Below are 24,974 nucleotides of genomic sequence, written 5' to 3' on the forward strand. Positions count from 1 at the left end.
GCTCAAAGCTCAGTATGATCTTCTTGACACACTGAATAATGTGTTTCATATGAATGTGCAAATTGGTAACCACATTTCATACAGGCAAAAGTAGCATAACTTGCTACCTCTTGTTGATTCTTGCTTGAGAATGGCTTAGCAGTAACTGAATCACTTTGATTAGATAATATGTTTAACCTGTTGTTTAAGTTCTTAGGAAATACTGTTGACAATGGTTACTTGGAATTGTTTTGTTCTCTTACGACCTATAGAAGGAAATCTACACCTGGGTGAATGACTGTGCAAATGTAGTGATACTGAGGCACACTTCTGCTTTGTTCCCCAGAGGAGGCTATGCCTCCAAAAGTTTGGTGAGCCAGCCTACAGCTCAGACTATGCTTTGTTCATCTTTTGATAGAGAAGTTAGAGACTTTCCTAGGCCCTGTGATCAATCACTATTGACATTTGATACTTCTGTGTTGTATTCTTCCTTACAAAGAATGTAATGGACAAGGTTTGTCCTCTTTCTGGCAACTCTTTAATCACCATCTTTTTTTTTTTCTCTTCTCTCAGTCTGTAAGATTTTGTTTGTTTCTTAATAGACTATATCACTTGGAAAGCATCTATTAATAATTTGCTGTTTCCTGCCATGTGGCTGACAAACATAATAAGAAGCATAATCTGCAGTCTCTCTGCCGGGCTTAGCATTTATTCTGTATACTCCAAGACTTCCCATTGAAAAGTAGTCCAAACACTTTTCAAACACCTCAAACATTTTGTCTATTTGATCAGAAAAAAACAGCGTGCCAAGTCCAGCAGTGAGCCTGACACAATTGCAGTGACATCAACAAATATAGTAGCAAAGACTTGTTGCTAGGTAAGAGAGACTTAAACTGGCTTAAGTTTTTTGATCTTTTCTCCCCTCATCTGAGTTCTGTTTTCAACAGTTCATTAAAAAACAAAAAGTTTTTGATCTTGTGCATCCACACTGACAATTACATGAATCTTAGATACAATAAGAAATAAGGATGAACCACATGATCCTGTAATTTTCATGTGAAAAGGCAAAAAAACTGGCAGGAACCGTCAACATCCAAATAGAGGCATAGTGTTGCTACACTGGGAGTTCTCTGTTAATGTCTGTCATTGTGAAACCAAGGCTTGCTGAGCAGTCGATAGGTCTTTGGATATTAGTATTAATAGAATTTTAAAAACACACTTCTTTTTCCTCTTTTTTTTTTTTTTTAATTCACTATCTGTGTAGTGAAGTCAATAGTAGAAAAATCAGGTTCTGCTTTAAATAGCTATGACTTGCTCAATTAATTAGTTTCAGAACATCATACAGTACCTGCATTCGTATCCTGGGCAGCTTCAAAATTGTATAAAATTTTATTTTTGCAGAGGTTTTGAACCAACTACAGCAGTGGTTTACATGTGTTCCTTCGAGGTGTGGCTGGTTTTTTTGGCTCCATTGTTATGTGTAGTATTGTATTCTGTGTATTTTTGTTCTTGTGATGACTGCCTCATGTATCAGCTGTTCAGACATCCAGCACCATGGTGTGAGTTGGATAGCCTAGTTATTTTTCCCTTGTGTTGGGATTCCCACTCATTTCCATGGAAACCTGAAAAGCTGGAGGAATAAAGCACGGAAGCAATTGCTGTGTTACAGCATGTGCAGCTTGTGCCTGTGAGTGCCAGTGTAGTTGTAGGTCTGGCTGGGCTTCCAGTCTAAAACCTGTAAAAGGGTTTAGCTTTTAGATTTATTTCTTATTCAAACGTGGTTTTATTTTCCTCATGAAGGAATGAGTTATAAACACATGTTCTTACATACATCTCTTTTAATACTAATACAATGGGTACACATGCTCATAAGTGCATAATCAGTATTATATACACGTTCACACATTGATACATATACATACACAGACACGCATGCATGCATGTCTCAGACAAAGAAACACTGAGAAACAGAGGTATTAAAGTCTGTAAGAAATGCATAACTTATCCACAGAGTTATTCTAATAACTGTCACTTTGAAGGCTTTTCTTAATCAAAAACAAACAAAAACTTGAATAGATTGACAATGGAAGATATTTGAACATGACTAAATATTCTTTTCAGTGAAATAACCTAAAATATTTGTACCTCCTTCACAAAAAGCCAGAGATTTAACCATTTCATTTTGCTCCTGAGCAGCTGGTTCTAAGCAAGTTCTGTGAGTGAGTGCAGAGACAACCAGAAGAGGTAATGAAATGGAAGATGAAAAAGAATTTAGAAAATAAATGAACATGAAGCCACAGATCAAAAAACAAGCTTGATCAGGGCAACCATCTTGAGTGTTTCTTTCTCTGTATTTTCTCTGTGTTACTTTTCAAATCTCACTAAAACCACAAGCTAAAATACGAAATTGGTTCTTTGGCTTTCTGCAACCTATACTACCAGTTTTTACTCCTTCCCTTTATGTTGTAGCAGGCATATCTGACTGCACTTTGAAATCATCTGTACTATGGCACACTGCTATTTTTTTCAGCCACAGAGACACAGAAGCTGGGATACTATGACTTAATGTGAAAACCTAATTTAGAGATACCAACTGTGATTAAAAGACAGTTCCCTCTTCAGATTGGTTATGCTCCAATTCACAAGAGGGTGTGATGCATGAAATCAAAGAAGAAAGAACAACAGAGATAGTAGTCTCTAAAACTGCTGTTATAAAAACTATCTGTAGATGTCCTCAGCGATTTCCAATAATAAAGTGCAAATAAAACTTCTGAAAATATGGATTAAATACGAAGATCTTAGTCTACATCTAAATTCCTGTACCTTTAATTTCCTACTGCCTGGTTTTCAGCTCTAGGAGCCACCTCAGCAATAGCAAACACAAGGTTCTAGGACTTAGATGGAGTTTAAGATTTGCGACTGCATACTGTAGGTAGTCAGCTAATTCCATAACCATACTATTGTAGATCAGCTTTGGAGAACTTTGAAAGAGGGGAATGGAGATTTTATGGGAAGGCTCTTCATCTGTGTCTTAAACATGAAAAAAAACTCTCAGAAAAAATGGTAGTTAATAATATTAGATGATTTTCTGAAGGATGCTATTTGTAGCATCATTTGCACATAAATGTAATTTTCTGTTTAAAAAATAATCTTTGTAGGTGTTTTGGTTGCAAAGAGAAGCTTGAGTGCTTGAACATAAAGTGCTGATAACCAGAAAGCAAAGCAGAGGAATAGAAACTCACAAATTTAAAGTCTTGTAGTGCTAAAACCAGTCATTGGAGGAAGCTGAAACGTGCTTTCTGAAGGTTGGGAGTGGTAGTGCTGGGTGTGGGAATTCATGTAAGGTTCTAGAGATATTCACTGTAGATTTCAATCCTTTAGACGCTGGAAGGTGCTTTACAGTCTCCCTAGAGCTGCCTTTTCTCAGGCAGCTCTAGGGAGAGCAGCCCCAGCCTTCTCACCCCATCTTCATGGGACAGGTTCCCAGTCCTCTGATAGTCTTCATGGCCCTCCTCTGGATTTCCTTCAACTGATCCATGTACTTGTTTTGGGGACCCCAGAGTTGGATGTGTTCAAGCTCTACTCTAGAGTTTTGCTTCCTTTTTTGGCTTTCTTCTCTGTTTGCATGAAAACAGTTGGATGTTTTCAAGTAAAGTACATAATGGGTATGCATTCCCTACCTTTATTCATTGGTGCTAAGGTGTTGTTAGGCTAAATATTCCTGCTGGGCTTTGAGACCATGAGTGTACATACACATGTAATTAGTTGCGTTGCTTGTAGTGTTATAGTGCATATGGACTGCAATCACAATCCAGAACTTTATTTTGCCAAGTGCTGTACAAACATATGCCCGCCCCAGAAGACTTACAGTATAAACAGATAAATATGTTTCAGTTTTTACATCAGTGGGACATGACATGAGCTCAAGGATCTGCATATTATATTTCATTATGGGCCAGTGTGGTCTAATATACAGAGCAAGCATGCATGACTTCAGCACACTGATGTGGTCTATCTTTTATTTTATTGGGTAGAGATATATTTTCAGATATTTTAACGCTTTCATTTGTACATCTATTTACCACATCTAAGTTTGCATGCAAGTTTAGTTCTAGTTATCTGTCTATATAATTCTGGTATGTGATACCTGTATCACGTATCAACTCTTTAGGATGTACAGTTCAGAGGAATAATGTTGCATTATACCTTTATAATATGTGGTGTTAATTATTTTGATACACCTTTCAACAATTCTGATTTTTTTTTATTCTGAAGGTCTTCTGTAGACATGCCAGCCATTGGTTTATCTAAAAAGTTTTCAAGACTTTATAAAAATCTCAATAATCAGAAACACTGTCTTTTTGATGTTACAAATTTTATAAAGACAGATTCCCATCCTGTTCCTGGCACTGTTCCTTTCTCATAGGTGGTAAGAACAGGCAGAACTTTGGACATCCTGTTTTAATGTCTGTGGGAGCCAGAACACTTTTTCTGCATAAATGGCTTTCTTTGCATTTGCCAAGAAACATTCTTTCACCCAGACAGAATAATAACTATATTAAAAGTATATTGTCTCCTCTGAAATGCTGCCTCAGATCCTACTTTTCGTGTTAAGGGTTTAACATGAAATTTGGAAAGAAAAGAAGCCGAAGAAGTGAGGAAGCCCCTGCACTTTAAAACATTGTCTTTGTCCTGCATCAGATCAATTCTCTCAGAGTGTATGTAAAATAATGCACATACCTACTTCCATAAATCTTCTTAGATTTATCTCTGTTACTCAAGGATGAAAGGGACCTCTTTTTATGCAGAATTCACTTCAGTCCTTTCACTTAGTTGTCAAAACAAAACCTAATGATGCAGTTTTCCATCTTTACAACAGGAATCAAGGAGATAAAATCTTTGCACCATTGGTCCTGTGTGGCTGGTGGTATAATAGGAGAGCATGTCACAAAACTGACATTAAGGATGCAGAGATGTAATTTTGAAAGTCTTAGTTTTCATTCTTTTATCCTCATAGCTTGCAAACACGAACAGAGTTAATCAGATTCTTCCTCACTGTTATTTGAGTAACTGTATTAAGTCAGAAGGCAAAGTTTTAACTGAGGGTGGAATACGGATTGTTCTACCAATTTGGTCTTGTTTGGCCGCTTTGAATTATTTAACAACAGTTCTTTCTAGATCTTGAAACCAGTACAGACAGCGTAAGAATCTGAAGCAGGAAATCTCTTTTGTACCTTGTTAAGAATAAATCTTCTTTCAATTTGCTTTAAAATTCCATATTTATAATAATAGAATTTACAGGTGCTTTGATGTCAGAGTGACAACAAGAAATGAAATAAATTTGAAAAACATAATAAATGTATGTTAATAAATTAAAATAAAATCACTTCCTGGTTGTCCTTTCATTCCAGGAGTTAAAGGGGCACTCTTTATGCCAGCTTAATTGCGTTCTAAACCTCCTGCAATCATCCAAATTGCTAACTGATGGTAATAACAGGCCTACTTAAATGTAGCACTTTTTCAGGCCTTGTATGGGCCACTAGGTCACGGTGCAATTGTTATCACTACATTGTCATCTCTGTCCTAGGAAGACATCTGGGGTTTACTGTATGCTATGGTACAAAATCCTGTCTATTTGGGGTCTCTTTCTTCTTTCCTTTTTTTCCTTTTTTTAATTTTACCCCAGAAATTGCTAAATGCAAGTTTTGAGCAGAAAATTATCAATTAATAGTCATTATTCTTGTGGTCTCTTCTTTATGTTTTGAGTATTGTGTTGTATAGTTTTAGTGTTAAAACTATTCAAGTTATTGAACAACTGAAGTAGGTACTCCTGTTTTATGCAAAAACTGCAATAATCTGTGATCCTGTTTAATTTATGGTAATTATGTTAGAAGGGCCATGATTGATATTTTGCTTGCCTGTCTTACTAATTTATCAGTTAATTGTTGCACTTCTAATAGCTGTAAGCTATTTATAACATACCCTTTGAAAAGCATATTGGCCTGTACACTAACAGCAGCAAAAACTTCTGATACCATGTAGCTCTGAAATATTATTCTCACCATTGCTGTAATTAAACAAAACCTAAAACCAGAAAGGAGGTGTCATTGTTGTGGAATAGTGAATGAGGAAGAAGGGGTGTTGATCTCTTCACGTAATAGTGACAGCAATTAGCTTTAACAGACTATGATTTTTTTTTAACTATCCTGTTTTCAGTGTGCAGACTGTTAGTTTACTAAACTGCCAGGCCTACATAGTTTTCTTTTGGAATTAAAAAGAAGATATAATTAATAAATATGTCCTTTTCTATATCTGAAATACTTATCTTTTGCATGGTACATATCCACTACAGTTAGCTTATGTTTAATTGTCTTTAATCAAAACCTTAAACACAAGTTCTGTCATTTTAATAATGCTTATTTCATGTGGTACTTTGGTCTTTTTTGTTTAAAAATGGTTATAGGTGTCTTCAATAATTATTAGTCTGAGTCAGTGCCATTTTGAAAATCGAAGTGTTTTCTACACTGGAAGCAATACTTGATGAACAAACCTTAGCATGTGTATTAGTTGTGATATATTTTTGAGTTTGGGATACTAGAAATGAGATTCTAAAATGTGGTATCCTGTTTTTTTAAGAACAGACATTGCATATGTCTATATTGTGGCATACTTACACTCACTAATATCAATTTGTGGATGTGGTGACTGGCTTATATAAAAGCTTGTTGTGGGCATTTTATATAATAAAATATCTGTGTATGCTTCTCAGTATGACAGCACTAAATATTTTTAAATGGCTTGTTCTATTTTCTCCTTGTATTCAGAAAAATATGTATTTTTATGCATTCCTTATTTAAAGAGTAAGTCAAAGAAAAACCAACAGTCTCCTCAGTTAGACTTAGATAATGTAGGTAAGTTTGGGGGGGTGAAACCTAATCCAGTTTGAAAAAAATTCACAAGATGCAAATGCAACACTGTATTTTTAATTCCAAAGCCCCTCGTTGAGGGAGGGCAGGGTGAGCCTGTGGTGGATTTGGAAGTGAAATTTGTCAAGCAAAGTATGGAAGTTGAAGCCTTTCCCCTCTTATTTTCCATAATGATCTTTCGGTTTACAGCTTTTAAGAGCTGTAACTCTTACAACTCTGCTTCTGGCTGAACTGTGGGAACAAGTCAGTGACTTTATCTTTCTGCAGAGCTGTGTGCTTTTTTCCAAGCAGTTTCCCAGGCACAGCTCTGGGAGGTTGTTCCCCATCAGAAGGCCTTTAAGCCTGACCTAAATGTGGGTGATTCAAAGCAACAAAGAGGTTGAAACACAGCATGGTTGTGATTACAGTCATTAGGACATTCAAAGATAAAGCTAAAACTCTAAAGAGTTATGACCACTTTGACCTGAATTTCAGTGAATGTACTTTGGCTTTTTGTTGTCTGGTGTTATTTCTGCATGTGGTGATAGGTAGTACGCTGCATACTCCTCAGTATTGGTGCAGGCTCCATATTTGGCTTGTTCTTTATTCTCTAGGGATTTTAATGATAATTCAAAGATGTGTAGTGTAAATACATTGAATGAGAGTTACAGAAAAGACTCCTACAGCCCTTCCTTGGTAGGTACCTTTCAGCTTATAAAATTGGTGCTTCAATAAACATAGATGCAAAAATGTTAGACAAATAGAAATATGGAAACCCTCATTAGGTTGCTGTGCCCTAAAGACCGTTGTGTATACTTTTAAGATGCGTATTAAGTAAAGGTGGTTCTTGGTTTTGGTGCTTGTCCAGAGCATAGGCTTCCATGAAATTGGGCTTTGCTGTTAAATCCTAGGAGTTAAATGTAAACTTGTCATTTGGAGCACATTACACCTCAGGACTTGAACATGAACAGTGTGTGCAAGAACAAGTTACACGTGTGTGCCAAGGATGGAAGCAGACTGTTTTATAGAGACTGTACATCAGGCATGCCTTCCCTAACCTAGTGGGTTTTAAGCCTAGCAGTGGAAGTGTAGAACATTTTGTATTACTTGTGACCCCCCATGTCTGTGAAATCTAACTCTGTATTTCAATAAGTCTTACTGGCTTCCTGATTTCTAAAAGTTAAATGTTTTAATACATTTTTTTCTTTTAATGCACTCTTCTTACCAATTTTCTTCCATAATACTATGAAAAATCTAGGTCTGCCATAAGCTAAATTATTTTTCTGTCTTTGTTCTTGTACAAAATATAACAAATTGCCACATTTCAAATTTAGAATTTAAAAAATAACCTTTCTTATACCTTATATCTGTCATTTTCAAACACATTGTGTTTGGGAACAGGATTTTAGAGGAAAACAAATCATGCCAGATTCAACAACTTGAAGAGAATCAAGGCTGCTGCTGATCCCTGTCCCTGAGTTCCACCAGGAGCAAGGCTGAGGATTCATTTACAGCAAGCACACAAAGCACATGTGTGCAGTGCATGTGCATGTACATAAGTACATGCTTGTGTAGTGGCTCACACAGATTCTAGAGGTACACTCAGAGAACTTAGGTGAACACAAACATCATACACACAACCACACACCCATCCAGACAGAAGGAGCAAGCCACATCTTTTATATCATTCTAAGGGCACCTAAGACTTTTGGATAAAAAATACTGTCATGTCTTGATTTTTATGGATATAACTCCATGCTAGACTTCTGAGAATTTCTGGAATAAATTCAGTGAATTTGGTGCAAATTTTGTTCAGAATCACCAAAAATACAGAAAATAATCTTCAAGAAATTTCATTTTATGAAGTTACTAAAGTTTTAAGTTGCTTATCATCCCCACTTGAAAGTAGCATCTTCCAACAGAAATATGCTTCTTCTATTCATGACAAGGAAATTACAGTTCTTTTAAGAACAAATTATTTCTCTCTATTTTTTGTTTGATTCTTACTATAAATTTAACATTCAGCTTTAATCTGTGCTGCTTCTGAGTGCTTTGCTGACTGCACTGGAGAAATATGTAGCCCTATTCTTCCTCCTGTTATATTTAATTTCTTATTAGGAGGCCTTCGAATCACAGACTGCTTTCTTTCAGTGTCTGCATCTAATGCAAGGAACTGTGAATTCTTGTTTAAGCCGATCTGTATTACCAAACTATGAGTTGTAACAGGAACTTTACAACCTCTAAGGCAGTTCTTTTTTCTTCTCATGTGAAAAATACACAAGTCCCTAGTAAGAAATGCTTATTAATTGGGGCGGGGCGGGGGGGGATGTACATGACATAAAGCTACTGAGTCTTCACTATTGGAAGATCCTGTCAGCCTGTGCTGACATTCACCACCTTGAACCTTCACAGATCAAGTGGCCTGGCACAGGACCACCATCAGTGACTGGTTATGGTGCAATTTGAGTTGCTCAGCTGCATGGATGTATTCTGGATATGTTCTTCTGAAATTTTGGTTCGTGTCCCAAAGCCTATTCACTGAGCATTTCCAAAGTAACTTTGTGGAGCCAGACTGATGAGTGGATATCTTTGGTCCTAAGAAAGTGCTAAAGATCCAGGGCTATTTCTTCTTACCTCTTTTTTCCATATTACTTTCTCATTCTTCATATATAAGATAAAAGGAGGTAATAAGAGAAAGATGCTCAAATGACCTCTGTGCACTTTGGGTCTTTTCTACTCTAATCTGAATCCAGTGAGAAATACTTGAAAGGGTTCTCTGCTTCCTGTGAGGTTACTTCATTGAACCCCAAATGTATTTCCCCATAAAAAGAAATGGTGATATATGAGGAACTTGTGAGTTTAACCAGAATTCTGCTTATTCTGGCCTGTATTTACAGATTTGTCTGCAGCTTTCACTGTTCATTTGAAAATGGAGGAATTGGATTCCCTCTGTGCATTACAGCAGGAGTATGACTCTTACTGAAAGTTTCAGAACAAGTCCTGAGGATATATTCTCCTATTATTCTGCAAGAAGGACTCTCCTTGATATTAATGAAAGCTTTGTGTTCATCACAAGTGGAAGAGAGCAAAGGATTAATTTATATTCTAGTCATTAATTTGCCCACGTGCCTATTTGTTCACTTTGTGTTATGTACCCTCAACTTGTAACTTTTATCTTTGCAGAGTTCCCCTGGAATTCTGCTCTGGTTGTATGCAGGTGTTTTCCTAAGGGGAAGATTCAAATACAGTAGTTCTTTTATAAAGTTTGCCTTTTCCTAAAAGGGTGCTCTAAAATATTTGAACTAAATTTCAGATGTCCATCTGAATGCATCTGGGTTTGTGGAGGAAAGAGTCTGAAAGGAGAGGAAATTGGCTTTCCATTCTGCCTGACTTTTCCTTAAACACTCCAGTAGCTTCTTAGAGTAACTTTCTATCCTGCAGTTTTGTGTCTCTTTTATCTTGCAGATCTTAAAATAAGAAACAAGCACCTTAAATGTATTTGGGAGAATCAGACAGGTTTCTGTCAAAATCAAGATTTTGAATTTTTCTGTAGTCTGTTAATAACAGTAATAGACGATATTTAATCAAGATGATTGAAATATTAAGAACTGATTTTAAAGAACTGACTATGCAAATATCATCATAATGAGACACAAGAATACTGTCAAAAGCCTTGTTAAAATTGAGCCAAATGCCATCAACCACTCTCCCTTCACCCACAAGTACACACATTTTAGCCTAGAATGGAACCAATTAAAAAAAAAAAGAACAGTAGGGCATAAATTAAGGTTCAAATATTGTTATTGATTCAGGTTTTGTCTGCCTAGGGGAGAGGAAGACCTGCTGAAGCAGATAGTGTTATACAACAGAGATATTTGGGGCCCATTGAAATAATTGATAAATGTCCCATTTACCAGGTAGGTTAAACAGTGTCTCACAAAATAGATCCAGTTTATAAAAACATATTCAGATTACTAGGAGTCATAATTGAGAAATTAGTTTCTTTTGGAATACAAAGAAATGCTTGAAAAGAGGTTATGTTAAACTTTGGATTTGCCTATTATTTTCTGAGGAGAGCAATAGAAGGTCAGTTTGCAGTTTTTTTAGGAAGACTGCACAAAATACTTACATAGTATGGGATACACTGCTTACATAAACTATTCATCATCTCCAGGTCGTATTTCTTTGATTATAGATGTAGGAGCATTTTAAATGTGAGAAATGCATTTGACATATTTTGTTTTGTTCCTTGAGACACTAGGTTAAAAAAAAAATTCTTTGAATCCTTTAATTTGTCTTTCACACAGAAAAATGTAATTTTCTTTTAGTTATAAAAAGAGATACTGAGAAAACTTTGGTGATTAAAATAATAAAGAAATCTTACCTGCAGAAATTTGCATCTTGCATCATAGGGGATGAAAATATGCCTTTACTGAGTAACTTGAGTAACATGGAGATAAATTTTAAACTGCAATCTTTTAATGTAATAAACTCATTAGGTTTTCAGGAAGTCATATTTTTCTCCAAACATTTTACTTTGTCACATTATGAGTATGTGCAATATTACTGATTAGGGAAAAACAATATTTCTATCAATTTAAGCAACATTCGTGATTGACCATAACAATTAAGCAGTAATTCTAGTATTTGACAGTCATTTCCATATATTTTTGGAGTCACAGATGATCATCTACAGAATCACAGAATGAGTCAAGTTGGAAGGGACCACAGTGGGGCATCTGGTCCAACCTCCCTGCTTAACCAGGGTTACCCTAGAGCACGTGGCACAGGATTGTGTCCAGATGGTTCTTGAATATCTTCAGTGAGGGACACTCCACAGCCTCTCTGGGCAATCTGTTCCAGTTCTCAGTCACCCACATACTAAAGGAGTTCTTCCTCATGTTCAGGTGGAACTTCCCATGCATCACTAAGTCTTGTCCTATTGCTGGGCACGGCACCACTGAGAAGAGCGTGTAAACATCCTCTGACACCCTCCCTTCAGATACTGACAGACGTTGATGAGGTCCCCTCGCAGCCCCCTCTTCTCTAGGCAGAACAGGCCCAGCTCCCTCAGCCTTCCTGTGCAAGAGAGATGCTCCAGTCCCTTAATCATTTTTGTTGCCTTCCTCTGGAAACTCTCCAGGAGCTCCATGTCTGTCTCATCCTGAGGAGCCCAGAACTTTCTACAGTATAGACAGCGAATGCTTTGCCTCAGTAAACACTGGACATCTTTTGAGAGTGTTTGAGAATCAAGTTGTTGGATTTGAAGAAATACAAGTAAGAAAAAAAATTAGGAAAGATGAATTTTGGAAGTCCAGATCTAAGGCCCTTAGCTCTTATTGGCTTTCTACACTTCTGATACATCGTGGCTAGAGAGAAACCATAATAATTCACTAAGAAATTGTTGGCTGACTTGGAAATTTAGAAACTTGGGACTGAACCTTGCAGTCATCATGCCTCTAGCTAGAAATACAGATACCTTCAGAATTTTAACTGGAAGAATCATTTTCAGGAGTACCTGCCCTCAAGGGAAGAAAATGCTGACCTACTTCCCCTCAGGGGAGCAAAACTCACAATTTGTCCTGGAAAGGAGGCCAAATCTCTTGATCATTTACAGCTGGCAGCTGTGAGAAAGTCCAAGTGGTAGATATGTGACTATATCTGGGGACAGGGAGAGTGGTGCTGGTTGCAAAACTCCCAGGAGTTCAGGTAGCTCTGTGGTGAGACTCAAAGCCTTAAATCCTTTAAAAACCTGAAGACTCCAACAGGTTTTCCAGCAAGCCAACAGATAAGGTCCTGTTGAAAACTTGCTCTCTGTTCTTAGAAGTTACTGATCGTATCTGAATAATTCAGCGGTTTTCTGGAAGATTAATGCAGCCTTAAAGGTTGAGCAGCTACAGATCACATTCTGCTCTTGAGCTGCAGTAGTGCAGAAGTTGGTTGTGCTCATCTGGTTGTCCAGATCCACTTCACTGTTACTGACTGGCAGACTGTGATCTAATGTCTGTCGAGCATGGCCCACAAGTGTTGTTCATACATGCAGGAGCCTGGAACCATGTTCTTCAGATGGATCAAATCTGCCAAATGATGCAGGCCACCATATGTAATTGGCCTGTCTCCAACATAGTTTATCATTCTGTTAATTTCTCTATTATTTGCATAGTTCAGTAGCATATAATTTTCCAGAGTACTGGAGAAGATACTGAATATTGTAGGGGTAAATGTATGCCTGTGGGATTATATTAGAAAGGGTCTTGTTAAATATATTTTTTTTGTTTGTTTTTAAAATTAGTTTTGTATAAAAATGACTTTTATACAAAATAATTTTTCTGGAAAAATATTTTAATACAGATATTTCTTTTCTGGAGAAATATTTGCTAACTGTGATAAATGTGTTGATTTTCGGAAGCGCTTACTGTCTGAATGCTCAGCAAGAGAAAGCAAAAGGTTTCAAAGGTTTCTAAGGATATGATATCCTAACATAGCTACCTTTACTGAAAACTTTTAGAATATTCTCAAAGAACACTATCAAGTGTTTTTGATTACAGATTTTCCATGACGATGTGTTGACTGCTGCTAATTAGGTCATCATCTTGTATCCCATATTGCTTTTGTATGACAATACTAAGGGCCAGCACCAGGAATATTAACTTAGTGAGCCTCACCATCCCCTCAGCAATTAGTAAAGGTTAATTTTAAAAGTTACAAATAAAATTTTTTCACAATATTTTTTTTCAGTTTTTTCTCATTCCCCAAGTAACAGCAATGTATTGAAGACCTGTTAGCCTGTGTTTCTTTTGGGGGGGTAAATGTTGTCTGAGACTTTGATTTTAAAATTAAAAATACTGACATATATATCTTTTTTAAAAAATTTTCTTGTTGATTACTATTACTACATTTTCAAATAATAATAATATCATCATCAAATCTCTTTTATTAACGAATTCTTCTCTTATGACTATGTACCTTTTCTATTTTTAACAGTTAATGAAATACTTTCACCTGCTCCTAACTGTAGTCAATTTATATTATAAAATTGTCTTCTTCTCATTTTGTCTCATTATTATTTCCAGCTTTCAAATACTGACAATTTAAAAGCACCTTGTGTTTGTGTGTGTGTAGTAGTAGTTACTGGTATAAGATTCTGTACAGTGAGATGTAACAAGTCTTATTGCCTGCATGCAGTGCAGGTGACCATGCAGACTTTTTTTTGGTTTTACTCAGAAAATTTGTATTTAGTATAGCATCTTGTGATTTATTTGTGAGAGCACTATAGCTATTCATGTCTTGTTTCTCTAAATCTTCAGTAACACGAATGCATATAATGGTGGTACAGAGTTCCCAGATCTACCTCTCCCTGCCCATTGTCCTAAGTAAGGCACATTCAATAATTTGGTTCTTCAAAATTCTAATTTACAGATTTAATTTCTACCTAGACCTCTTTTATCTTTTCCTGCTGAGAATTGAGAATTGTAGAATCACAGAATGGCCTGGGTTGAAGGCGATCTTAAAGATCATCCAACCTCCCTGATTTTGCAGGGAATATTCCACTAGACCTGGTTGCTCAGAGGTTGCTCAACCTGGCCTTTGAACACTGCTGGGGATGGGCATACACAGCTTCTCTGGGCAGCCTCTTCCTCCCAGTGTCTCACTACCTTCATGGAATATCTTCCTGATACTCATTCTAAACCTACGCTGAGGTTGAAACCATTCTCTTGTCACTACATACCCTTTGAAAAATGTCCCTCTCCATCTTTCTTGTTGGCTCCATTCAGGTACTGGAAGGCCACAATTAGGTTACCCTGAAGCATTCTCTTCTCCAGGCTTAGCAAACCAAATTCTTTCAGCTTTTTCTTGTAAGAGAGATACTCCACTCTAATCAGCTTAGACTTTTCCATTTTCATTTCTAGAGCTTCTCTTTGAAGAAAGGCTAAAACTTTCTTCTCTTCCTATTCCTGATGCCTTTCTCTTTGCTTTGATATGTAATATTAGATGCCAGGCTAAGACTAACCCTAGCCAGCCTGTCTTTCATGTCCACAAGTTTTTTTCTGTAACAGAGGCTAAGTAAGAGCTGAGCTACAGAGCTGTAATTTAGAGGTCATGAATGAAGTAGAACTACTAAGGTGGACTCCTTGTGAGACCAAAGTCTGCATTTCCTTTTCCTGCATGTGAAAGTGATGAGGAAGTCCATGTTTGTGTGAGATTGATGGTCTCGGTAGCAGAATTATGTTCCTGATCATGGAAGTGCCAGGGGTGCCACTGAGGACTGCAGTGGTAGACTGCCAGATGACTAGACTTTTGCAGAACCAGTGCAAATCTTGCTAGAATTTCAGGAAGTTGCTTACTCCGAGCATCCAGCATGTAATTCATGGAGAAATGAAGGCTGAAGTTTTGATATGACTGACAAGGATCTGTAGGCAAGCATATAAGTATAAAGCAAAATTCCATTGACTAAATGTAGGCATCTATCATTTGATGTGTCCTAGAGCATCCAAGACTCACATTGGCATATATGAGAGGGCATCTAGGTCACAGACAATGGCAGGTCAATTTGTGCTTTTCTTCAGTGGCAGCAAACTAGGTGGGATGCACAACAAAATTTAAAATTGCATTGTGTGCCGGCAGCTTTTATAATGTTTTTGTTTCTTTGACCTGCTTCTGGATATAGATTGTATGGATCTTACAGGGGCTTCGTTATTTCTTCTGTGATTGTCACTATCGTTAAAAGTGTACTATACTACCCTCAGTGTTTTTGAAGTGCTTACTTTGGTTTAGAAAGACAGATAAATCTGTTTTGTAGTTTGCCCCTTATAAATGTACACAGACTATCATAATAACTGGGGCAGCATTTCCACGTTAAGATCGTAATAGTTCTTTCAGCAGGTTTTTCAGTATTGACAAATGAGGCTAGATAATGTTTTTCAAACATTTTAAAAACATACTAGTCTGAAGATCAAGTAACTTTGCTTCTGGTCTCCTGTCAAGTCCTTACACATTCAAGACTTATAGAATAATACAGTGCACTGTTTTCTTATTAGCAAAAGGAAAAGAATATTATCATCTAGTAAATAATTTTTATATTCCAGAGATGCTGTTATGTGCTTTGATATGTTAGCTTTAAAAGCTTCAAATGCCTCTCAAGTCATTGGAGCTAAGAAACTGGCTAGGATGTGAACTGAAGGTGTAGGATAGATATTGTGGGTGGGTAATGTTTAAGATTCAGTTTAGGTGCCTATAGAAGATATCTACAGGCATGCCAAGTGTCTCATGCAATAGTTGATGGAGAGCTAGACAGCAGAGGCAGAGGTGCCTAGAGACTGATTTTATCCAGCTGAAGTAGCTTCATGGAGCTGATCAGAGGGAGTTGGTCCTCAGGCTCCAGTGGCTGTGTTAACCTGGGGGTAAATTCAGTTGTCTAAGCATAGGCAGTTAGTGCCATTTCTGATGCCAGAAGACACCTGAAAATTCTGCACAGAGTTGCTAGATACAAGAAAGGATTGGTCTGTACATTTCCATACTTTTCTGGACTGGCAGTTGAGGGTTTGATGGAATACCTTGTGGGATCTCAGCTAGCATGATTGGTTGATGAAGATGGAGGCTTATGCTCCAAATGTATCTGCACTCAGCAAAATATTAAATTAATATGAAAATTAAATTCTTAATTTTAAAATTAAACCCACTCAAAGTTATGCAGAAGACTGACCTGAAGCCCCCTAAAAGTGTCTGGTGCTCTGTTAGCTTTCATAATATCAGTCTATTTTAAATTACCCTGTTAGTGTGGAATACACCACACTACCAGGAATCAGATGATGACTGCTGAGAAAGAGAACTACATCGTAGCAAAGAACCTTGTGAGAGTGACACTTTCTTTTTACCAAATCCCTGCCACCTACAAATTTTGTTGAGGTGATTCTTTCCTCTTGCTGTTACATGTTGAGAGAGCTCTTTAAAAACACTCCTTGATTTGTTCTTTCCTAGTTACTTCCCAAATTGTTTGTGTTAAGGTACTGACCAAAGAAAGTTAGGTGATTAAAGGGTTAGCTGCAAGTCACTTGGACCCTTTTCCATGTTTTTGCATGAGATATATGACATTCTTACCAGATATCAATCCAAGGATATTGCTATAAAGGGGGTGATTGATTTTTTTCCCCTGGGGGAACTAGAGCTCCCTGGTCTATTTCTGTGCTTCCTGACCTTTACAGTATCATCACTATGTATGAAGCACTGAAGATCCATCTTGCTATCTTGTTCTTCTACAGCCAAAGGAGCTGGTGATACAGATACTGCATATATTTTCCCTGACTCAGTCTCTCAACATAGTTAAGTGCAATTTGCTTCTGTTGAACAAAATCCTGAACTCTAGATCGCCTATTTAGTTTACCTTTTAAAATCTGGTGACAATTGTGCATGTAAAATCAGAAGAAACTATGTGGCCCTACATTAATTACTATAGGTCAGTGATGGTGATGCTTTCAAAGACCTAATCTGTAAGCTTGCCCTGTCTGGTAAACATGTAAGATTTCTATATATTTATTACTGCACAGAAAACTACATTGGATTGGCAAGCTGTTTGCAAAATGAAGATAAAGATCTAGTCATGTAGCAAATGAGCCCATTCCTAAAACTTGAAAAACACAACTAAACTATGAAACGTGCTGGCAAAGATTGTAATGCCATATTAAGTAACATGAAATATTTGAAGGTCTAATGGTGAATCTTCATCTCCTTTTTGGTCATTATTACTTCCTCTATTTCCCACTGTAAAGGCTTTGGTTAGAAAACAACCTATGTTGTGTGACCCCTTGACTTTAGTTTTAAATTGTATACAAATCTATTGAATCCTTGTTTTCGAATATTTAGGAGTAATGAAGGGTTTATGTCAGAAATATCCCCTTGAAAAGAGGAAACAGCGCTTAGTTGCATGCAATTTGCTATGAAAGCAGGGCACAGAAACTGGCTGTCTGAAGCAGAAATTACTGCATTTTCTGTTTTTACATAAACACAAAGATCCTAAAAATCCCCTGTAAGGAGAACCTTCCCTTACAGGATAAAATGGAATTAAAATAGTGTCAATAAATCGTGTGAGAGACTGTATCAGTCTGTGCATTGATAGTCTGTGCATGCAGGATAAGAACATTGACTGCCTGCTAATCTATTCCCAGATGGAGGTGGATGCAGACGAGAAGCGCCATCGCACACGCTCCAAAGGTGTTCGAGGTATGTCTCTTGCTTCAGTAAATCACTCAAGGCCCCTGCTCAGGGTGACCTTCATCCTCCAGAATCTCTTTGCACGATTCATTCTGACCCTTGCTTTTACACAACCTTTCTGGTAATTTTCTGTAGAAGAGGGGTACTTGTAATAGATGATAAATTTTTATATGTTTTCCATCTCTCCGCAGTTCCCGTGGAACCAGCCATACAAGAGCTGTTCAGGTTAGTGCTCTGAGTGTAAAATGTATCCCCATTAGCAATTTAGAAAATTCATGCCTTTTAATGGGTATAATGCACTTTCAAGTTCATTGGTGGTTTGCTCATGCCCTGCTGCACTGATGAAATTAATTCCTTCGAGACTTGCTAATAAAAAGCATCCCCTCTTTTTTTTTTCCCCTTCAGTTATTTGATTTCTCTTCCTGTCTTGGTTGCCCTCCATCTCTGTAATACCTAGTCTGCCTGCTTTTAGTATAATCTTTCTGCAGCACATCAACACCTATATAATTAATTCTCTCTTTTGCAGCTGTCCCACGCCTGGCTGTGATGGCAGTGGTCATGTTAGTGGCAAATATGCAAGACACAGAAGGTAATATCGGTAATTTTTCATAATTTAGTGAAGAGATTTGGTAAACAAGTTATCTGGCATGACCTTGATAAACCAAGCAATGATAAAAATTAGCAGTTACATATTCTAGAAGCCATTTAGAGTCAGGGTTATTTTTTCTTTCTGAATGTCACAAAATTTAACTCACATTTTTGCTGTGGAGACTTGTTCTCATTGTCAATCTTCTCTCAATTTTTTCATACAGTTCTCTTGCTTATATGTTGCAAATTAAGATTTGGCCCCGCTTACCTGTTGGTGCTCATGTTCATGTTATTTAATGTGTTTCATAGCTGAATGAAAAAGAGTTTCTGAGCATTTTAAGTTGAATGATCAGGGTAGATTCAAAGCAAAGCTTAAGTCAAATCAATGATAATAAGACTTCAGGGTTCAAATGTTATACTGTATTATAAATACCTTTACTTCAGTTTCTAGACTATGAAATGTGGAGACATCTCCTTTAAAAAAAAAATTCCAGCTGTTTATGGTTAATAGTATACAAGGTAGCATATGTTACACATACTGCATGTGCTTCAAATTAATTTAAACCTCAATCTTTACATTTCTGTGTCTGCAAGGTCAATGTTCATTTGTGTTGTACATCTGTCTAAACATCATTCCTTTCCTGAACCATTTGTCCGTGAACTTTTTTGTGCAATATTTTTAAAATTTAACAGCTCTAGAGTACATGTGTTTTTCTCTCATTGCTGTGCATTTCATTTGACATATTTTATACAGCAGCACGTTGTAGGAGATAAAATAGCTTATGTTTAGGCCATCTCTTTTCTGGATTGAGGGAAGTGTTCAAACCAGTATTAAATTATCCTGAAACTCTAAAGAGTTTTTTTCATTCTTGATTTTTCATCTTATAAAGCACTTGTGGTTTTTATAAGAGTAGATATCTCACACCAGATCTGATTACTGTATGAAATGGGCATATGGGGTCTAGGAATTAAATTGAAATTATATATTTGGGGTTAAGACATTTATTTGAAATATGAAAAGATACTGGACAGTGCCACTCAGTCCACTCATGTTCCTTTTTTCTTATCAGTGAATGAAGCTTAGGGACAAGTCCAGAAAACACTTTCAAAATTAGACCAGGAACAGTGATATTAGAATTACTTTGAATTACATTTAAACTGTATAAATAATAAAATAATTATTCACATTTATTTTCTTAATCTTTTCTTCACTCATAAGAGCAGTAACATTTCTGTTACTATTTGAAGGCTTTGGTTAGATTGGAACACTGATTTAGGAAAAGTATCCAAAATAATTATTTTTAAATTCAGTTGTGACTTCTCATTTCAAACCATGGTTTTCCTTTGTCTGTTTTCTTTATGGAAATGCAAGCCTCACAAGTAATTAAAGAATGGCACTAAATCCTTCTTTTCCCTCAGAAATTCCATGACCTGTCAACAGTTAAGTGATACGATTATAATGGCCTTTCTAGTTACAAGATTATAGGTACATACATTTCCTTACACTTCATGGAATTTCTATGCAGGTATCAAAAACATACAGAAAGAAACTCTTTAGCTTGAAAAATTCTGACTTTTCTTCTGAATTGCTCTAACTTTGTGTTAGAGTTAGTGTCTGTGTTTGTGTAAGATCACCGTTTTGGGGAAAGAGGAAGCAATAAATGTGAGGTTTGAAAAGATTACATGCAGTTTTGAGATGTTAATTCCATATTTTGCTTCTTGACATGATTCTGGTATGTCAGTACACGAACAGACTGAATCTCAGAGCTGTTAATTAAATGAAATTTTGGGCAGATGCGATAAGAATAAAAATTGGAAATAGATCAAAAATTCCTTTTTTTTCTACAAAAGAATTTGTTGGACTTTTATGTTTTCTTGTCACCGTGATTGCCAATCCACTAATCAAAATATATTTAACCAATATATGTCCTATTTAATGTAAAAACACAGAGTTCTTTGTTGAGGTTTACAATGTACATTTATCTAAAATTTCTATTTTCTAGAAGAGAAGCACTATTTATACACAACCAACACCTACTAAATTTACCTTTTTGAAAGAGTTTGAAGGAATTTTCCTCTTTTTCTATTTTGCTATATGGGTGGGAAAGACCCTCAAACATTTCTTCCAAGGAAATCAGACTGTCTTAAAAATTTGATGCGTTCAGGGAATTGCATATCTCAGCTGATGCCTAACAATTCCATTTAGACCTACAGAGCATTTTAATGAAGTTAGGACCTTTTCATTCATGATATCAGACCAGCTCATTATTAGAAATGAAATGCATTTGCTTCCACTAGATGTAGTAAGAGTGCTCCAAAATTCTATTTCTTCTAAAATGTCTTAAAGTCTCTGGAATTCCAGGTGTTGGGGTTTTTTTTGTGTTTTTTTTTTTTGGTTTTTTTGGGGCGGGGTGGTTGTTTTTTTTTTTTTTTGTTGTTGTTGTTTGTTTTTTTTTTTTAGTTATTATTGTAATTTTATCTTTGGGAAGGTGAAAACCCATCCTCAGGTAGTACATTAAGCTTGAACTGAAATAAACAGATCCTTTTACATTTTCAGATAGATTCAGGGGATGAAATGTTGTTCAGCTGATAAAATATTAGATAAAAGTTAAAGAAGGATTTTACCACAGGTTTTTTGCCTTGGTTGTATTTTTAATTAGGAAAGAGCTTCAATGTAGGTTTACTAAGGGAACAAACAGACTTTCTATGCCAGTGATGTTTTGAGGTGTATGAAAACACGGGACTGGAACTAGGTAGTGTAACAGTAGTAAGAGCTTGTTGTATCATTTCCATCTCCTTGATGTTTTTCTTTGTGTCAAATCTTAGTTGGAAGGGAAGAAAAACCTTACGTGACTTGGTTGGTAGCTTCCTCCTGGGTCTTAAGTTCAGTGCCTGATGTTGGCTTGTTGGCTGGACATGCTAATAGACAGCTTAGCTGGACAAGTTTCTCTAAAGGGCACTTCAGGGCAGAATGCTGGGATCTCTAAAATTAGTGTGGTGAAAGCACCTCTGTCCAGTGGCTTCATGGACAGGTCAGAAGAATTGACAACCCAGTTTGGGCACTGGGGAGTGCCCAAAGTCAGATAGTGTGCCTGCCTTACTAGAGCAGACTCTTTTTTTGTGTGTTTTAGTAATACCTGGAAATCTGAAGCTAACATGGACCCTCTAGTGCTGGCTATGACACACAGCATGAGGCAATGCCTCAAGGTTAGAGTTTACACAGATAGAACTTCAGTACCTGTTGTTTATGTTTCAAAGCACCTGAGGCCAAATGAACTGAAAAACAAAAAGGAAACAAAGGTTGTGAAAGATCTGAATGCAAGATATAAATAAATAAATTTTTAAAAAAGCCATAAACATGTTCAGATACTGGTGGAGACGAGAGAAGAATTCAAATGTTAGGAGTGAAAACCAGAGCATCTCCTGGGCCATGGCTCAGATGCAGGTTGTTTTATTCCCTTGGTAGCTGTTCAGGCCCATTGTGCATAGCAGCATAACAATGAACACTGCTCTTATATCTTCAGTACTGTGAATTGATTTTGAACAATAAGCTTGGTCCAAATCCTTGCATACTTTCAGCTGTGAATAATCCATCTGTATATAGAGCAGTGACTCTAACCAGACCAGGAGGGCATTCCCACAACTGTATTTTCAGGATGCCTTTTGACTAAGCATCTGAAGAAGAGCATGGATTCAAGTGTTCTTTCATTGCAATTAGAAGAAACTTGGCCAGTTTCATTAATCAACTTCAGAGGCAACAGGAATCACATTCTATGTATAAAAATACAAAGTAAAAGTGAGTCCAGTTTGTGGTCTGTTCTGCAGGTGGAAATTCCATTGTTACTCTGGAGTAATTGAGTGCAAACTGTGTTATTTACTGAGTAGATGTGAATGATGGTTTCAGAAATATTGCGCTTGACTTTGTTGCTCGTCATTTAGCACCTTTATAAAACAATGTCATATACCAAATAGGTGCCAATGATTTGTCGTATAAGTAGGTATGTAGACACATGATAAAAATCCTAACTAGATTCCACTAAAAAATACTGATTGCATACAGTGGCTTATTTAAAAGTGTCTTAACAAAATAGTTTTGTTTTTCTTTTCTCAAGTAACAAAAGCAATTCGATTCTGTAATGGATTCATCACTTGCTAACTGCCACATTTCTAACCTAACAATCTAACAAATAATATTCTACATATAACATATATTCTAACATAATATTCTAACAAATATGAGACCTAAAAAAAATCTTAAGGTGGTAGCATGGCACTATGTATATTCATTTAGGATTCTTCTAGAGCATACAAGAGTGTATATTTGAAAATAGATACAGCCATTGTATAGAAGTTAAAGCAAACCAATTGTGATCTGAAAAAATTTGCATAAAATTTCAGTGAAGAATGTTAAGACCAAATTATAAACACTTCATATTTAAAATGGAAATACTGATATAGCTTTTACTATATCATTAATTTCTATTTGATTGCTGAAAATAAGAATTCAGATTAAATAAACCAACTTAAGCATTTCATCTGCCAGGGAATTTTTCATGCCTTTTCTTCAGGTCATATTTTATTTGTAAAGGATTTCATTAATTACTGACACAATGTCTTGCAAAAAAAAAAGGCTAGTCTCAAAACCAAAGAGGAATCATAAAACAATGTGCATATCTGTAAAATATAAATTGTTCCTAACTGTATAGAATACATTGCATTTTAATTTTCTACCAAATTTCATGATACTGCCAGTTCTTTATTGCTTTACTAGGCTGTCTCTGGTTTATTACATTATACAGTTAGAATTATTTTGACTATCTTTTAATTTTTAGGCATGAGATTTGTCACTTCATATAACAATTTGAATTTATAAATACCTTAGAGTTTAGCATTGCTATTTTGATTAGGAAAAAACAAAACAAATACCACTGTATTGCCCTGACATTATATACTGTATTTTAGTCTACATATTCTAACAGAGCGAGTTAAATACTTCAGGCCCCCAAACTTTGAAATTAAAAGGCTCAAATATCTCTCTGTTATTAGAAAATTATTGAATTTCTGTGCCTTGTTGTGCCATATTTCTTATTCAAATTTTTTCATTTCATATACCTTTTCACCCACCAGTTTGATTGCCATGGCTGCAGCCGTGGGTGAATAATTGCCTGTCTTCACAGGAGCATGTTCTGGAGCTAAAGTCGAGTGCTTGCTTCCTGATGTATGCCTCATTTGGATTCTGCCGACAGCCTAGGGGCTGTATTATTCATGCCTTGACAGATAGCACTCACTAAAAGCATTGGAACAGGGCCAGGTACTGGCAGAGAGATAGTGGAGCATTGCAACTTGCAACTGAGAGGAGCATCTATAATACAAAAAAGAGAAATCCTCATACCTTCCTTTTGCTGGTCTCACTTTGATGGAGAATTCATTTGCATCAAAATAAAATACTCTAAAAATAAATACATTTTTTCTAAACCACGCTTCAAAGTTTAACACCATTTTCCACATTTAATTGCAAAGCTGATTTTAATTAGTAAGGCCCTGCATGTGAAAAATGAAGATTCACTTGGGTGAGTGTAACACATTGCAGTGTCTGCTGAATGCTCTAATTAATGTATGGCTGCTGTACAACAGGGTGCACTGTGGGATATTTATGAAAAATTCTGTGCACGCAGCCAGTCTATCTGTATTTTAGCTCTTGAATCACAAGAATAAATAACTTTTCCCCCTTTATTCTTTATGAGACATCATTGTGCGTGCCATCACCCTATCCATAAACTTTATGGCATGCCTGTCCTTTTTGCTATTTGTCAAACATACTATAAATCAGAAGCTAGGACATACATATTTTAACATTAATTTGATGGCAGAGCATGGTTGCACGCTGTGCAGAACCAGAGGTCCACTGATGCTTTTGTGCTAAAGCCTAACCACAGTACAGTGAAGTCCTTACTGTTGCTTGCTTTCATGATACTGTGAAAAATCCCACAGGATGCTGGAAGTATAGAGAAATATGTATTCCTTTATCTCTCAGCTAATAGTCAACCTTTATTATAATGTTTTTAATGATAAAATGATTCGCTGGATATTTACCTGAGGAAATATTCTGACACTGTCTGTGAAATTTAATTCCATTTTCTTTAACAACAATATTTGCTAAAGACTGTGGTAAATACCAAGAATAATATTATAAATATATTTTATATGAAGTAATTCGCTGTTCAGGGTTTATAAAAAATGTTAATAGATGGAGCTTCATTGCTTTGCTAAATCCAGCTAAAGAGATATAAGCGA

General features: G+C 36.3%; 1 protein-coding gene across 17 annotated transcripts in view; it reads left to right on the plus strand.

Annotated features, from left to right (window-relative positions):
* The window catches only part of MYT1L (myelin transcription factor 1 like), a 310,332-nt gene that overhangs the window by 161,347 nt on the left and 124,011 nt on the right, over positions 1-24,974 (plus strand). For 15 of the 17 annotated variants that reach the window (XM_030946699.1, XM_030946700.1, XM_030946697.1 and 12 more), the window contains exons 3-5: positions 17,087-18,101; positions 18,284-18,317; positions 18,619-18,681. In XM_030946699.1, coding sequence (XP_030802559.1) covers positions 18,005-18,101; positions 18,284-18,317; positions 18,619-18,681 — 194 coding nt within the window. In that variant the 5' untranslated portion in view covers positions 17,087-18,004. Of the gene's footprint in view, positions 1-9,224; positions 18,102-18,283; positions 18,318-18,618; positions 18,682-24,974 lie in introns of those variants that run through there. The other 2 variants (XM_030946705.1, XM_030946698.1) reach the window with 2 other exon arrangements.

The sequence above is a fragment of the Camarhynchus parvulus genome, chromosome 3, assembly GCF_901933205.1.
Source record: "Camarhynchus parvulus chromosome 3, STF_HiC, whole genome shotgun sequence".
Lineage (NCBI taxonomy): Eukaryota > Metazoa > Chordata > Aves > Passeriformes > Thraupidae > Camarhynchus > Camarhynchus parvulus.